At 31.4% G+C, this 15,423-nt stretch overlaps 1 protein-coding gene across 1 annotated transcript; it reads left to right on the top strand.

Moving 5' to 3' along the window:
- Positions 13,117-15,423, top strand: LOC104718390 (abscisic acid 8'-hydroxylase 1-like). The gene is made up of 7 exons (XM_010436129.2): positions 13,117-13,557; positions 13,646-13,964; positions 14,112-14,501; positions 14,622-14,784; positions 14,869-14,975; positions 15,070-15,188; positions 15,309-15,423. Exons 1-7 carry the CDS (start codon positions 13,358-13,360, stop codon positions 15,412-15,414), a joined length of 1,404 nt encoding a protein of 467 aa, XP_010434431.1. The 5' UTR covers positions 13,117-13,357; the 3' UTR covers positions 15,415-15,423.

Here is a 15,423-nt window from a genome sequence, read left to right as displayed (position 1 = left end):
TGAACGTAAAGTGCATCAGCTTCATGAGTTTCATTAAGATTTGTCTCTTGATGTGCAACTTCTTTCGCAGGACATGAAGATGCGTAGTGACCCGGTTTATCACATCTCCAACAAATTATTTTAGATAGATCCTTCTTCTGGTTTTGATTCTGATTTTGATTCTGGTTTTGTACTTGATCTGGATTGTCTCCTCCACGACCCTGGCCATTGAACCTTCCTCGTCCCCTGCCTCTGCTAGAGCTATCTCCATTGTAGTTACCATGACCAAAACCACCTCGACCATATCCACCACGACCATATCCTCCTCGACTACTTCCTCTTCTTCCATAACCTCCTCTGTTATAGCCTCCTCTGTTTCCTTGATAACCACCGTAGCTTCCTTGATTGCTTGAATTTCAGAACATAAGTTTTGCTTGGTCTTCACTCCGGGTCTCCTCCCCTACACGCTCTTCATAAGCTTTGATACGACCAACTATGTCTCCAAATCGAGTTGTCTTTAAATCTAAGACTTGTTCCAACGATGCAACGATATGAATATATTTGTGTCTTGGAAGTCCTTTTAAGAACTTCTTTACCAATTTTGATTCTTCAATAATTTCTCCCAAAGCAGCTGACTGCGATGCTAGACCTGAGATCTTGCCAGCAAAGTCATCAACAGAGTCGGTATCCTTCATCGTTACCCGATCAAGATCTGCAAGTAAAGTTTGAAGCCTCGTTTCCTTTACACGTTCTGCACCTTGATGGCGTGCTCTTATGGCTTCCCATAGAGTTTTAGCCGAGCCTTGATCTCCAACTTGCAGGATAAGTGATTCGGGGATGGATTGAAACAGAAGAGCAGTCGCCACATCGTTCTTCTTTTGATCGGTGGATCCAGGATCAATAGTATCCCACACCTCGCTAACTGGAAGTGTGATTCTCATGCGCATCGACCAAACAATATAGTTTGTCGATGTTAACATCGGACATTGGATGGACGGTGATCCAAGGTCCTTGGTTCTCGACAATGGATTTGGTTCGTCCCCCATACTTAGTTATGGACAGCTTCTTCTCCACAACTTTTGATCGGAGCTACAACCTTAGCTTTGATACCAAATCTAATATTAAGAACTTGAAAAATATAAGAACACCTTTCTATTAGATTTAGAAAACTCTCTCAGAAAACTAAATCTCTTTTTTTTCTCAAGTCTTATGGTACATTTCTCCATGGACTCTTATATTTATAGGTTTACACTTTTCCTAAGCCTACTAGAATTACCATTACACAACTTAATGATAATAGGAACTTTTCCTTTTCCTAATCTATCTCTTTTGACAACTTCTTAGGAGATAGTTTCTTCTTCGGGTTGGAATTATCCAACAATTAAAACGAAAAGTTCTAGACAAATGATTGCAATACTACAACTTGCAAATTTGGTTCGGACAATCTAACTCATCATTGTCACGTCCATTTTTTTCTGTTTTTTTTAATAGCGAGACATGATACCGTGTGGGGGCATATAATGAAACAAAAATACAAAAGAACATTACTTCAAAATCTCTTTATTAAAGGAATCAATAGATGAAAGAGTGTACTTTGGTAGGGTTTTCTATAGTTCTCATCAACTTGATGTACCTTTTTGTTTGATGATCTATTTTAAAATTAAATTTATTTTGTTTTAGCAAGAAAGTGAAATGTGGTCAAAGATTTACGTTTCATCATCGAATTTTCCAAAGACTTGACGTTGACTAAACGGAGTACCACGGCCACGTTTTCTTCTTAGCAAACAATAGACGAAACAAAAGTGTTTTCATTTATTCCATTTTTGAAATTATATATTTATAGCCTCGAAAAGATAATATTTACTTCATATCCAAAATAAGAGATACGATTCTATATAATGAGATACGACGACTTATTGAATTTGTATCCATATGAATACGACTTATCGGACCCATACTTTGAACAAGAGGCTATAGACTTGGCCAATTCGAGCACCTAAAAACATTTATAACTCATAGTGTTAAAACCAATAACTTTTCTTTTGAAATTCTACAATAAGAATTCTAAATTGATTGGGAGGCTCGAATCTTATTTCTTCTCAATTATTAGATTGGTACGAGTAAGGTCAATATACTATATCCATCTCATTATTGTATGTAACATATATTAGTTTCGTTCTCTTTAGACAATGTTTCTTCGTCGACATTCATATTTTCAGTTCGAGTTGGAAAGAGTACTTTTGTCGTCTATATATTAGATCCATATATTGATAAGCTTAAATTAACCGTAGAGCTATTCTCTCAAATTAAGAGATTACTGTAGTACAAATTAAAAGATCATTGTAGTACTTAGAAGTCGAATTTCACGAGGACTCAAGATCACACAATAAATTATAGAGTTTTATGATTACGCTAAACAGAATGATTTGTATTAAAATAAAAAGCAATGCAAAATATTAAATTATAGCTGTGTAAATTTAAAGGATTAAAAAGCTAGATCTAGAAAATTTCTCAAGAAATTACAGAATATTAAATCAATAAATAAATAGGATTCAAACAATTAAAATCAGATCTTGAACACTAAACTCAATGGTAAAATAAATCTGTTCTCAGTGCAAATATTATCTAAGTTTAAAATCCGAAAATCCAAATCTCTTTGTAAACTTCAAGTTAAAAACCAGCTTTGAAAACAAGTTTAGTTTGTTCACAAAATCACTAAATCAAATCTCTTTGTAAAAAGTAATTTTGCTCATCAAAGGTTTTATCAGGAAAATCAATTATATTCTCATATCAATTTCTTTTCCTAGGTTATTAATTATAGGTGATCAATCAAGAATTAATATGAAAAACAACTAATGATGAAGATCTCAGAAGATAATGAATCCTAAGTATTAAACAGATCTAATAAACCATAAAAACCTATGAAAAACTCTAAACCTAACCAGCAAACTACTCAGACATAATCAATGAAAATCAAAACATCTTCTGAATAAATTGCATAAGAAAAAGAATAAAGAAGTAAGGGAGTTCTGAATCTTCTCTGAAAAAGACATGATTGTTCTCTCCAAAAGCTCTCTAAAATCTCTTAGGGTTTTGCAAAAATAAAGCTTAGGCCTCTAAACAATGACCTAGAAAACTTATTTATATTCCTAAAAGAACTAATGATGTAAATATAGAAAATTTTGGGACAGTTTTGTAAATCTTCACAACTTGGTCTTCTTGTGTCGGCTAAAAGGGTGGTGTCGATCGACATTATCACTCTTGATTGTCTCCAAGTTGATTTCCTTCGATTCAATGCTCCAAAACGTTCCAAATTGCTCCACTTTGCTCCATCAATGACAAAATCCTATAAAACTGTAAAGACTCACAAATAACCTAAAAACACACGAGACTCTAAAAGATTCATTATATCATAGTTTTTTTACTCATTATATTATAGTTAAAAACCATAAAAACCATAATATATATATACATATAATAACATATGCATATATGTGTATGTTTTGTACGCAGAATGTGAACTTTCAATATATATATATATATAATTGTATATATGTCCACATATACACATCAATACATTATAACTTTTTCTCAACAGTAAACTGGTGGTTTTCTATTTGTTGAAATTTGATATACATTATCGTTAGATGACCTTTTTGTTTCTTTTTTTCCACTAACTATCAATTACAAAGCAGTATCTCAAATATATACGAGTAATTTATGATGTGATTTTCAATATCACTACCTTTATATGTTCCCGAAATAAAAATATCTTGTAAAGATCAATGCGAACTTGTTAAGTGTAAGTAATACAGCGGCTCAGTGTCACTTTTGTTTGTCGTTGTTTTACTTTTGTCTTTGCACATCATATTCAGACACGATCCCTCCTACATGTTTTAATTATTCTTATCAAAAGTTACCATTATCACTGTTTTTAGAGCTGTAAGCTTGTATATACAAAAGGTGAGATTTACATGATAACGCCATACTTTATAGATAAATAGATTGGTAGAAAAGAATTATATATTAATCTAAATGTCGTGAATCTGCACCTCAAATACAACGACACGTGGTCGAATGAGATCTTACATTATATATTTTATGTCTTCAACATCAAATCATGTTAAAATATTATTAGAAATAAGTTGACAAAAAAAATGTAAGAAACTAGAAAACAAAAATATTGGGAGTCAGTGAAAACATAAAACAAGTGTTCGGATCCTCTACCGCAAGTGGCGATACCACCTATGCAAAATTGCAAATCCATGAATACGGGAATTTAATTAAGTTCAACTTTCCGTAAATACTTGAAAGAGATAGTAAGATCTGTTGACAAAAAAATATATTTGATGTATTTAAATTTTAAAGTTTGACAAATACGTTCGATGTTTAATAAATATGTTTTTTTGAACTTTATCTGATATAATATTACTTGTGAAAAAAAAAGACTGCAACCAATTTTGAACTCGACGATGATGAACAAACACAGAGATATACACATAAGACAAAAGAAGAAACGAGAAAATAATGTCAGGACCTGTTGTAGCATATATAAATTTTTTTCTTAATTTTTTTTTTGAAAATTTCCAGAGCTAAAATTAATGTTTCATTAGGCTATATTCTTAAAGGATACAATCCGGAAAACAAAAAACTTTGACCTAAATTCGCCAAACTACAATTTGTGTAGAGACGATCTTTCATAGCAAAACAAGTGATAAAAATGTATATTGGATATACTTGAACATACCATCTTATCCTACTGACTCCATCCGATCAAAGGGTATATAGTCTATGGATTTGATTTCAAGTATACTCTCAAAAAAAAAAAAAAATGCCACTTTAGTCTTTGGCATATGTTGTCCACAAAATAAACATTAACTAGACCCGCTGGCCGCCGGCATGCATATGCATTCGGTTCAATACATTATATTAACCTGATTAGCAATATTAACGTAGTTAGAATATAAAAGATGATTAATCACCATGATGATCGGCTTTCATATATGACCCTCAAAAAACAAAATATCAACAGAACAACTCATATAGCCAAATTATTTTTCTCTATATAAACTCCGCACCAAACACGTCAAAAAAAAACCGTATACAAAAGAGAGACACATAACACATGGAGAATCGAACGTTTTAATTAATGAATATAAATGAATCAGTTTGGGATACGGAAGCCCTAGAAGTCGTGTAGAGAGAGAGATATGGACACGTGTGCGAAGCTGGCCACATGTAAATAATCCTTGCACGATTCTTAAAAGTTCTCTCCGCCATGGTTAGGCTCAAGCTTTATTTAACTGATGTTCCACTTTTGTGAAGTTTTTTTTTTTATAAAATAAATTAACAATATATATATTCATATATAGTTTTCTTAAATTAATTTATATATGTACAATGTACTTTATTGTTTTCGCCAACATATGCCTCTTAATTTAGAATGTATAAGTAAGCAGGTACGCAGAAGTTACATGGTTGCCGAGAAATTTTTCAGGCAGCCTTGTCCAAACTCCAAATGTAGATATTTGTGTACGTTTCATGTTTCTATGACTTATACATGGGTTGTGTTGATAGATATATCCGACAGAATAACTCTGAGATATTCTAGTAGCGTTTTCATATGTATATGAATATATGATCATAATTAATTTGCATTAAAGAAATTTGTTTGATTAATTATAGGAGGTTTAAAAAAAATTAAACTCATGTCTCCACAAAATTGTTCATGATATGACAGGAATTATATATGGTTTATATATGAACAAAGGAGACAGAAATTAAAACTAAATATTTGACATCCATTCTAAAACTGTTAATGTAATATTCCAAAACTAATTGTTGCTTTTTTAAAGCCAAAATAATGAACCGTTTTTATTCTATAAGCATGTTCATGATACTTATCTACTTAACCCAAAAAAAAAAAAAAAACATAGAGTGATAAGAGTCTATCCCTAATAATATAAATAGAGTGATAAGAGTCTTAGCAAAATTGTATAAACTTCCAGAAAAAGGTTATAAAATAATATACTAAAATAAATACAGAGACATAGAAAGTTTTTTTGGCTTCGTGTATGTGTACGTACATAAATGTACAATACTGGCCATATGTAGACAATATAGCGAACTGCCTCAATAAAGTCTTTTACGTTGTGTTGTCACTATGGAATTAATGCAAAAAAGGTGGAATTGATTAAACCGGGGTTTTAAAATGTATTTATACAAAATTATATACATTCCATCTTTCGCCTTATCGGGACATAACTCGTATCTGTTGTGACAAATATTTACATTTTTCTTCCAAAAATTCTTGGGTTCACGCGTAAGAGTAAACAACTATTATTCACAACTCTTAATTAACCAATCAGAATACAATAATATACCATGTCATATCATATTAAAAAAAATCAAAATTAAAATAAAAAGACAATACAAATTATGAGAATCTTTTATTAAGGATATTATGTCTGTTTGGGTTATAAAAGAGTATTATAGTTTAAATTTGTAATTTCAAAAATTTTATATCGGTTTGAGTTTATAAAGAATGGTTAGATTTAGAGTTTAAAATTAAACAAAATTATATGTCAGTTTGGGTTTACAAAAGAGTGGTTAGGATTTAGATTTTACAATTAAATGAAATTATATGTCGGTTTGGGTTTACAAAATATTGTTTAGGGTTTAGATTTTACAATTAAACAAAATTATATGTCGGTTTGGGTTTATAAAAGAATGTTTAGGGTTTAGATTTTACAATTAAAAAAATTATATGTCGGTTTGGGTTTATAAAAGAGTGGTTAAGGTTTAGATTTTACAATTAAAGAAAATTATATGTCGGTTTTAATTTATAAAAAATGGTTAGAGTTTAGATGTAATAATTAAAAACTGTAATATAATATTTAAATTAATAATTTTAAAATAATTGATTTACAGAATTTATTTACTTAATTAAGATTTGTTTCCTTAATTTAAAGAAGTTAAATAAGAGTGGTTCATCCCTAGAGGTGAACCCAAAAATTGTCCTTTGTACGTCTATTAAATTACTAATCAATGTTCGTTATAGCTATTGCCCATATCACATTTGTCGCCTTCCCCTCCTCGCCCGGCAAAATATTTTTCTTTTAGTTTCTATTGAATTTGATTGATGATTTCGTATACAAGATGTATTATATATATATATATATATATATAATATTTTCAGCTTTTTTCTAATTGTTATCTCGTATATATATTTTATTTTATAAATTTATGTTTTGAAAGTTAATCATTAATAAGATTTTGACATGTGTCAAGTTATCAATCTGAAATTTTGACATGTGTAAATATTAAATAGGAAGAATTTGATTACAACAAAATAAAAATATTTTGTTTTAAAAAATATTAATAAAGTAAAAAAATAATTATAAAAATTTCAGTATTTAGAAAAAAACAAAGTTTTTTAAAATAATTATAAGGAGATTATATATATTTTCATAAAATTTGAAATTATAATATTATTTACTTATTTTTGATTTTAAGTGATTAATTATAAAAAAATAGAAAAAAATATTAAGGAAAATATACATTTAATTATTAATTCTAAATTGTGTACTCACTTCTATATAATCAAAGATCACCTCATATTTAAATAATTTATTCAAAAACATTGCTTTCAACTCTGTTTAATTGGGAATATATTTTAATGGAAATGTAAATTTTTTTTTATTTTTTTAAACCAAAATTTTCTACTACTTTCTTCTTTTTTGGTTGGTAATAGTTTAGATTAATATGTTGACAAAAAAAAAAGATTAATATATGAGTCTTATTTTTCTAATACTGCATTTTAAATTTTATTGTAGTATTTTTAGATTGTTTTAATTTATATTTTAATCTTTGAATGATTTGGGATTCATATATTACCATGCTTATAATCTTCTATTGTTTTTTTAGTTATGCCAAATTAATTTTCTTTCAATTTCTCAACCTTGATTGGTTGGTCATAAACCTTTTTTTTTTGCAAACATAATTGTTACCATTATTCATTTAATCCTAAAGGGAGATAACGAATAGAAGCTCATCAACCTAATGAATTGATAAAATAGGCTAATCAAACACAAGCGTACGAAAAACATAGATAGATAGATTGGAAAAAATAAATCGTTGTTGATAGATCCATATGAGCTCAAAGACTCTGACACTCTGGTTTGCGGAAACGTTTAAAAGAATTGATTTAGCCACATACGTTACCAAAATGCATTTAAAGTCAAGGGTCCTGAGAGAACTTCATGATGGGTGACCTTTATGGAAGTGATTGTCGAAATTGTGCGAGGGAGGACAAAACACAAGAAAATATCATTTGTTGATTTTTAAAGTCGGTACTGAAATTTTTAAAGACTCCCAGACGTAACAAACCGGCCATCGAATATGGGTTGGTCCAGAAGCCGAGAATAGATGTAGGCCCCACTTGGGAAGGTGGACCCATGGACTGAGAGTAGGCATGGGCTCACTAAACAATATGGCGGTTGAAGCGTTACAGAGACAGAGGCTACATCATGGTGTGTCAAAGACACTTCCACGAATACATTGAGAAATTTAGCAATAGTTACTATCAAAAGATTTTGTGACGATTGAAAAAGGTTTTGACGTTTATTGGTCGTCAGAGCAAGCTATTTTGAGATAGCAAAAAGACGTGAACATTTTCTCTCCACACAGGATGAGGGCAGAGCTGAGGTTCTCTCTATGGTGGAGAAGTTTGGACACAAGGTTATCTAGCCAACAGAGGAAGTTGGAGGAGGTTGGACGCAAGGGAAGAAGGCGGAGCCAAGGTTCTCTCCATGATGGAGGAAGTTGGACGCAATGTTCTCTCCATAAGGGATGAGTGCGGAGCCGAGGTTTTTTCCATCGCGGTCATACATTATTGTGATGATACATCATTGATTAGTATATTATGTTATCTATAAACACATTAAGCCAACTATTTTACTTTCACTTTAGCATAGTTACTATCACAAATACATTGGGAAATTTAACATTAGTTACTGTCAAAAGATTTTTTTGTGACGTTAGAAAATTGTTTTTACTTTCATTGGTTGTCGGAACAAGCCATTTTGAGATAGCAAAAAGACGTAAACATATTTTCTCCACATAAGAGGACGGCAGACCCGAGGTTCTCCCTATGGTAGAGAAGGTTGGACACAAAGTTATCTCCGCAAGGGAAGAAGGTGGAGGAGATTGGACGCAAGGTTATCTCTGCAATGGAGAAAGGCGGAGCCAAACTTCTCTCCCTGATAGAGGAGGTTGGACGCAAGGTTCTCTCCATAAGGGATGAAGGTGGAGCCGATGTTTTCTCCATGGTGGGCATACATTATTATGATAATACATCATTGATTAGTATATTATGTAATATATTTTTTATTTAAAATATTTTTTGAGCCAACTATTTTAGTAATTAAAAAAACTACAGAAGTGAAAGTAATATACTTGGCTTAATGTGTTTATATATACAATATCTAGATGGTGATAAAAAATAGTTTTGTAACATACAAGAGTACATTTAGGTGTAAAAAATATACTTTTAATAACAACATACATAAAATATTTGTAAGTGAATACAAATCAGTATATTATAACAAAAATAAAATTTATATATAACATACAACAAATTTTAGTAAATTTAATTTCATTTATAAAATTTAAACCCGCACATCGAGCGGGTCCTCATATAGTTGTTTATAACTTTTACCTATTAAAATTGTTTATTGTTTTGTAGTATTATCAATCAAACTCAATATTCATTTTGAAATATAATAGATTTTGATTGGTAACATAAAATAGTACATTTTTTACGAATAAATAAAATAATAATCAATTAAAATAGAACATTATAGTGGTATGATGATTAAAAATGTTAAAAGTTTGAGAAATAAGTATTTAGTGACGTTTTTAATCTTGTTTTTTTTTCCAGATTATTAGCAACTATTAAGATGGTGCATTTATACACCACCTATGTTCGAGTTACAGATTAAAAATATAATTGTTTATTTAATTTAAAGCATACAAGATATATCAAATATCAAGATTTCCCAATGAGGAAATTGCCAACGCAAATCTATATAAAGTAATTTACTGTCAGGCACGCAAATAAAGGTCTGCATGTTATGAAAAAATATGGTCGGCCGAAGAACGATCTACCTTTGGGATATTGTTGTTTTTTGCTTTGAAATATTTTCGTATATTATAGAGTTACGTGGATTGCTAATCTTTGTATTCAATACACACGTACGTACGTAGTTATATTTGTTTCATGGGGCATGTGTGTGTATATATATTTATAATTATATATATATATATATATCACGTTTCACGTCATACACTTCAAATTTATAACTATGTCTATATGAAGATAATGTGAAATTGTGAACAATAGATAAGAGATGTGACTGGATTTTCAGAGATGATAAAGAAATGTGTATACGGTGGCCAGCATACTTAATCTTGAGTCAGAATTATATGTGTTGTCCAAGAAGCGATACAAAATTTTTGGTTCCGGACTCGATCAAAGCTACAAAAAAGAGATATTTGAGAGAGATTAGATATATTATATGATAAGATCATGTAGTTATATTTGTTTGAAGGAAGAAGGATAGACTGAATTTTGCACTCCACATAAATTGGGTCAGAGGGTTAAAGCTACAAAATAAGGACAATAAGACCTAATTGAGTTGAATTCAGAAGTAGCATTGTGGAAACACTTTCCGCAGTTCATTTATATAAAGTTTCTCCTATTACAGTAACAATTCGAATTTAACATGACTGAAAGATATGTGATTTGTATCTCCAGATCTTCTATTTCATTTTCTAGAAAGAAAGTTCAATCTTTGTCTCATAGTTATATACTAAAGCTACTACATTGGTCTTTCTAAAACTTTACGAATATATTGCCATTTTAATTTATTCCCATAATTTTAAAAGATTAATTTAGGAGGCATGAACCATGGCAAGCCAAGTGTCACTACATTTTGTTGACAATAGCCGGTAGCAAAGTCGCCGAAAATTTTAATGTTGGGAAAACGGTTTTGACGAGCTCAAATTCAACATTGTTTTGTCAACTACTGAAGATTATATAAACGTTCGGGAATTAAGTTTTGTAACGCTACTCTTTTTTTATATAAGGGAAAGCGGGTCAAGCCGTGGAGATAGAATTTAGGATTTTAATTTTATTTTTTATATATCAATAAAAGATAGATAATATTAATTTTGCGCATCCGAAAATATGTTCCCTCTACTACACGAATGTTTGTAAGCTTGATTCTTTTATATATAACGTGCGTATGCATCAATTTTAGGAAAAGAGCGAATCATTTCTTGGTAAGACTTTTCTTTGATATTGTATAAGGGAGGAGAGAAATTAATATATATTTTAAGCTTCGATGATTTTGTTTCTTGGCACCACCAAAGTCAAATGATAAATTTCGTGCAACTAAGATAAATGTCTGCATTTTAAGCTAAAGTCATATCATTAGAAATATACATGTCAAATTCTTATCTTCCTTTTATCTAATTATCAGAATACGTTTGAAATCCGTGAGTTTGTTGATTAAACAACAAAAAGTTTGATTAATTCAAAGAAGATATATATACATTTTCAGTTATTTGGCAGTGTGTGTTAACGTGGGAGGGAAATAGCAAGTGTTTCTGATTAATAATAAGCCACGAAGAATACACATTCGTCTGTTATATGTATCTATTTACTAATTACTAGTCGAAAAAATGTATCAATACTTTTGTATCATGTTTGTTTTCGTCAAAAGGGTTGCAGGTTTACTATGTATCATAAACCTAACATTTTACATATACGTCATGTATGTATTTCTCAGAATCAAGTTAACAAGCTAAACAAAAAAAAAAAGGTTAACCAGGTTGTAGCTTATTATACAATTTTTTATCATATGTATTTTATATTAGTTTGTATATATTGTATGTAGAAACAAAATAATTAAAAAAATGCATAATGCTTACAATATAATTAAAAGCTATGTAAGAATTTACACAAAAAAACAAAAACAGAATCTAACATATATAAAATATAAGAAAATTGTATTTTGCATGATATATATATATATATATATATATATATCATGCAAATCCAGCTTTAAAATTCCAATTAACTTCAAATTCCAAAACAGGAATCTCTTGATAAATTTTTCATATGATTAATGCATATAGTATTTTCATATATATAAGTCTTTATTACTTTCTATTGAAATTGTCATATAATTCAATTATAGATTAAGAAAAAATATGGAATATTGAGAAAACAATTATTAATATAGAAATTAACTTGATTTTGTCTAATTATATATGTGCATGTTATGTGTGTAATAACCTGCTACAGACACGTAAAAAAGTATACTACTCTGTTTTGGTAATTACATTTATAATTTATTTACATAGAAAGTAAGAAAGACTGTAGAAAATCAATCTCAATGTTCAATCTTGTTTAGCCATTAGTCATGATATTTGGATGTATATATCCAAGATATTATCAGAATATTATATTCATATAGTAAAAAATCTAAGAAAAAAAGTACTTATCAAAAATAAATAGCTAAAACTAGTCTCGGTAGTTATCTTCATGATATCACTCCCATTCTTCATTAATATTCTATCAACTGGAAAAAAAAACGTGTTGTCTTGAGATATAATAAAAAAAAAAATAGTTGATGTTAATTGATGTAATTCTCAAAATATTTTTGAAATTAATTATTTGATGAAGCATTAAGAGGTTACATTCAATACCAAAGAAATTTTTAATTAAAAAGGTCCAAAGTTAATCAAACATACACACACACAAAAAACCTTCCCTAACCCCACATTTGTCTCTACTTTTTTTGTTATTCTTTTATAATTAGGATTTATAAAAAAATTAAATAATTAAAAAACTGATTAAGAAATATAAATTTTTGGCAAGAGAACTAATTAACCAAACTAGTCCATTTGAATGGCTCTCATCTCATCTCATCTCTTTAACTAGTTTTAATTGTTTGGTCAAAATCTCAGACGCTCTTTATGCATGCTCCTTGACACGTGCTATCTTCGTCTCTCTCAAATGAGCTGTCTCTCTAATAAGAGTTTCTTCTGTATAGAAAGCTCAACTTCAAAACCTCTCTCTCCTCCTCCACCTTATGAGAATAGCCTATAAAACCCATTCACATCTCCCACTTGCTTTGCATCACAAACATCTCCCCCATTACACACCAAACCAAAAACATAAAAAAAAAAAAAAAAGAGTTCAGTTTTGTTTTGTTTTTATACAAGTTCACAAGTTCTTCGTTGTTCAACTACTTCTTCTCCCTTCCCACTGTGTCAAAACACGAAGTGGGTTCTTTTCTGATCAAATAAAATGGATTTCTCCGCCATGGTTCTCACTCTCCTCGCCGGAGCTTTTTTCCTTTACTCTCTCCGGTGCCTAATCTCACAGCGCCGCCGTGGATCCTCGAAACTTCCACTCCCACCGGGAACAATGGGTTGGCCTTACGTCGGCGAAACCTTCCAACTTTATTCTCAAGACCCAAATGTCTTTTTCCAATCCAAACAGAAAAGGTCGGTTTAAAAAAAAAAAAAAAATCGAAACTTTTGAGAAGCAATTTAATAATAATTCTGTTATGATGATGTTTTTTGTTGTTGCCAGGTATGGATCGGTGTTTAAGACCCATGTATTGGGATGTCCATGTGTGATGATCTCGAGTCCAGAGGCGGCCAAGTTCGTTCTGGTTACGAAATCTCATCTCTTCAAACCGACTTTTCCGGCGAGTAAAGAGAGGATGTTAGGTAAACAAGCCATCTTCTTCCACCAAGGTGACTATCACGCTAAACTCAGGAAGCTTGTTCTTCGTGCTTTCATGCCTGATTCTATCAGAAACATGGTTCCCAATATTGAATCAATCGCTCAAGATTCTCTCCGTAACTGGGATGGAACAATGATCAACACTTACCAAGAGATGAAAACTGTAAGCTCCCCTGTTTCCTCTGTTTTTTACTCTGCTAGAAACAGAGCAAGACACATACTTTCTCTGTTTTTCTAAACAGAGCAACTCTTACTTTTTATTATAATCTAAACTGGTTTTGACCTTTTGATCTTTTTTTTGTTTGATCAGTACACCTTCAACGTGGCGTTGCTCTCGATCTTCGGAAAAGACGAGGTTTTATACAGAGAAGATCTAAAACGATGCTACTACATTCTCGAGAAAGGTTACAATTCGATGCCAGTGAACCTCCCTGGAACACTCTTCAACAAATCTATGAAAGCTCGCAAGGAACTCTCACAGATCCTCGCCAGAATCTTGTCAGAGAGGAGAAGACAAAACGGCTCCTCACACAACGATCTACTCGGATCATTCATGGGAGACAAAGAAGAGCTGACCGACGAACAGATCGCCGACAACATCATCGGAGTCATCTTCGCGGCCAGAGACACGACGGCGAGTGTGATGACGTGGATCCTCAAGTACTTGGCCGAGAATCCCAACGTTCTCGAAGCCGTTACTGTAAGTAAACACATACGGACACGTATTAGTCGTCCTTATTGGTAATAAAATCTGAGAGGAGTGGCAGTTTCGTAGTTTTGTTTGTTTGCTCATGGGCGTTTTTGGTATTTTCTTTTACAGGAAGAACAAATGGCGATAAGGAAAGACAAAGAAGGAGAGTCTCTAACTTGGGGAGATACAAAGAAGATGCCATTAACTTTAAGAGTCATCCAAGAAACGTTAAGAGTGGCTTCAATCTTATCTTTCACATTCAGAGAAGCTGTGGAAGATGTTGAATACGAAGGTATATACTAACATACACCGAACCGATTAAATAACCGGATGAACCACGAGTCGAATTTTGAACTAATATTATATGGTTTTGCAGGATATTTGATACCTAAAGGATGGAAAGTTTTGCCACTTTTCAGAAACATTCATCATAGTGCTGATATTTTTAAAAATCCTGGAAAATTTGATCCATCAAGATTCGAGGTAACAATTATTGAATACAACAATAATACAAATGTTTTTTGTGTGTGTTGGAGTATGATTTTTACATTTAACATGAGTTGGTTTGATATAATAGGTGGCTCCAAAACCCAATACTTTCATGCCATTTGGCAACGGAACCCACTCCTGTCCTGGTAATGAATTAGCCAAGCTTGAGATGTCTATCATGATTCATCATCTGACCACCAAGTACAGGTGTGTTGTACTACTTACTTATTTACCTCCTCTTTACTTTTTGTTATTCTCTATTTTCGAGTTTATATGATATTCGAGAAAATAGAAGTGTTTCTGATGAGGGGTAGTTTTGTAATTCAGCTGGTCAATAGTTGGATCGAGCGACGGGATTCAGTATGGGCCATTCGCGCTCCCCCAAAACGGACTGCCCATTATGTTGGCCCGGAAGTCGGAGATCGAAGCGTAGAATGACTTA

Source organism: Camelina sativa, chromosome 10 (genome assembly GCF_000633955.1).
Source record: "Camelina sativa cultivar DH55 chromosome 10, Cs, whole genome shotgun sequence".
NCBI classification, from domain to species: domain Eukaryota; kingdom Viridiplantae; phylum Streptophyta; class Magnoliopsida; order Brassicales; family Brassicaceae; genus Camelina; species Camelina sativa.
Note: the sequence above shows the minus strand (reverse complement) of the source record. Positions and strands in the feature narration are given on the sequence as shown.

Coding starts and splice junctions, on each gene's coding strand:
- LOC104718390 (XM_010436129.2), top strand. CDS start 13,358: ATGGATTTCTCCGCCATGGTTCTCACTCTCCTCGCCGGAGCTTTTTTC. Junction 13,965..14,111: donor CTTACCAAGAGATGAAAACT/GTAAGCTCCCCT, acceptor TTGTTTGATCAG/TACACCTTCAACGTGGCGTT. Junction 15,189..15,308: donor CATCTGACCACCAAGTACAG/GTGTGTTGTACT, acceptor TTTGTAATTCAG/CTGGTCAATAGTTGGATCGA.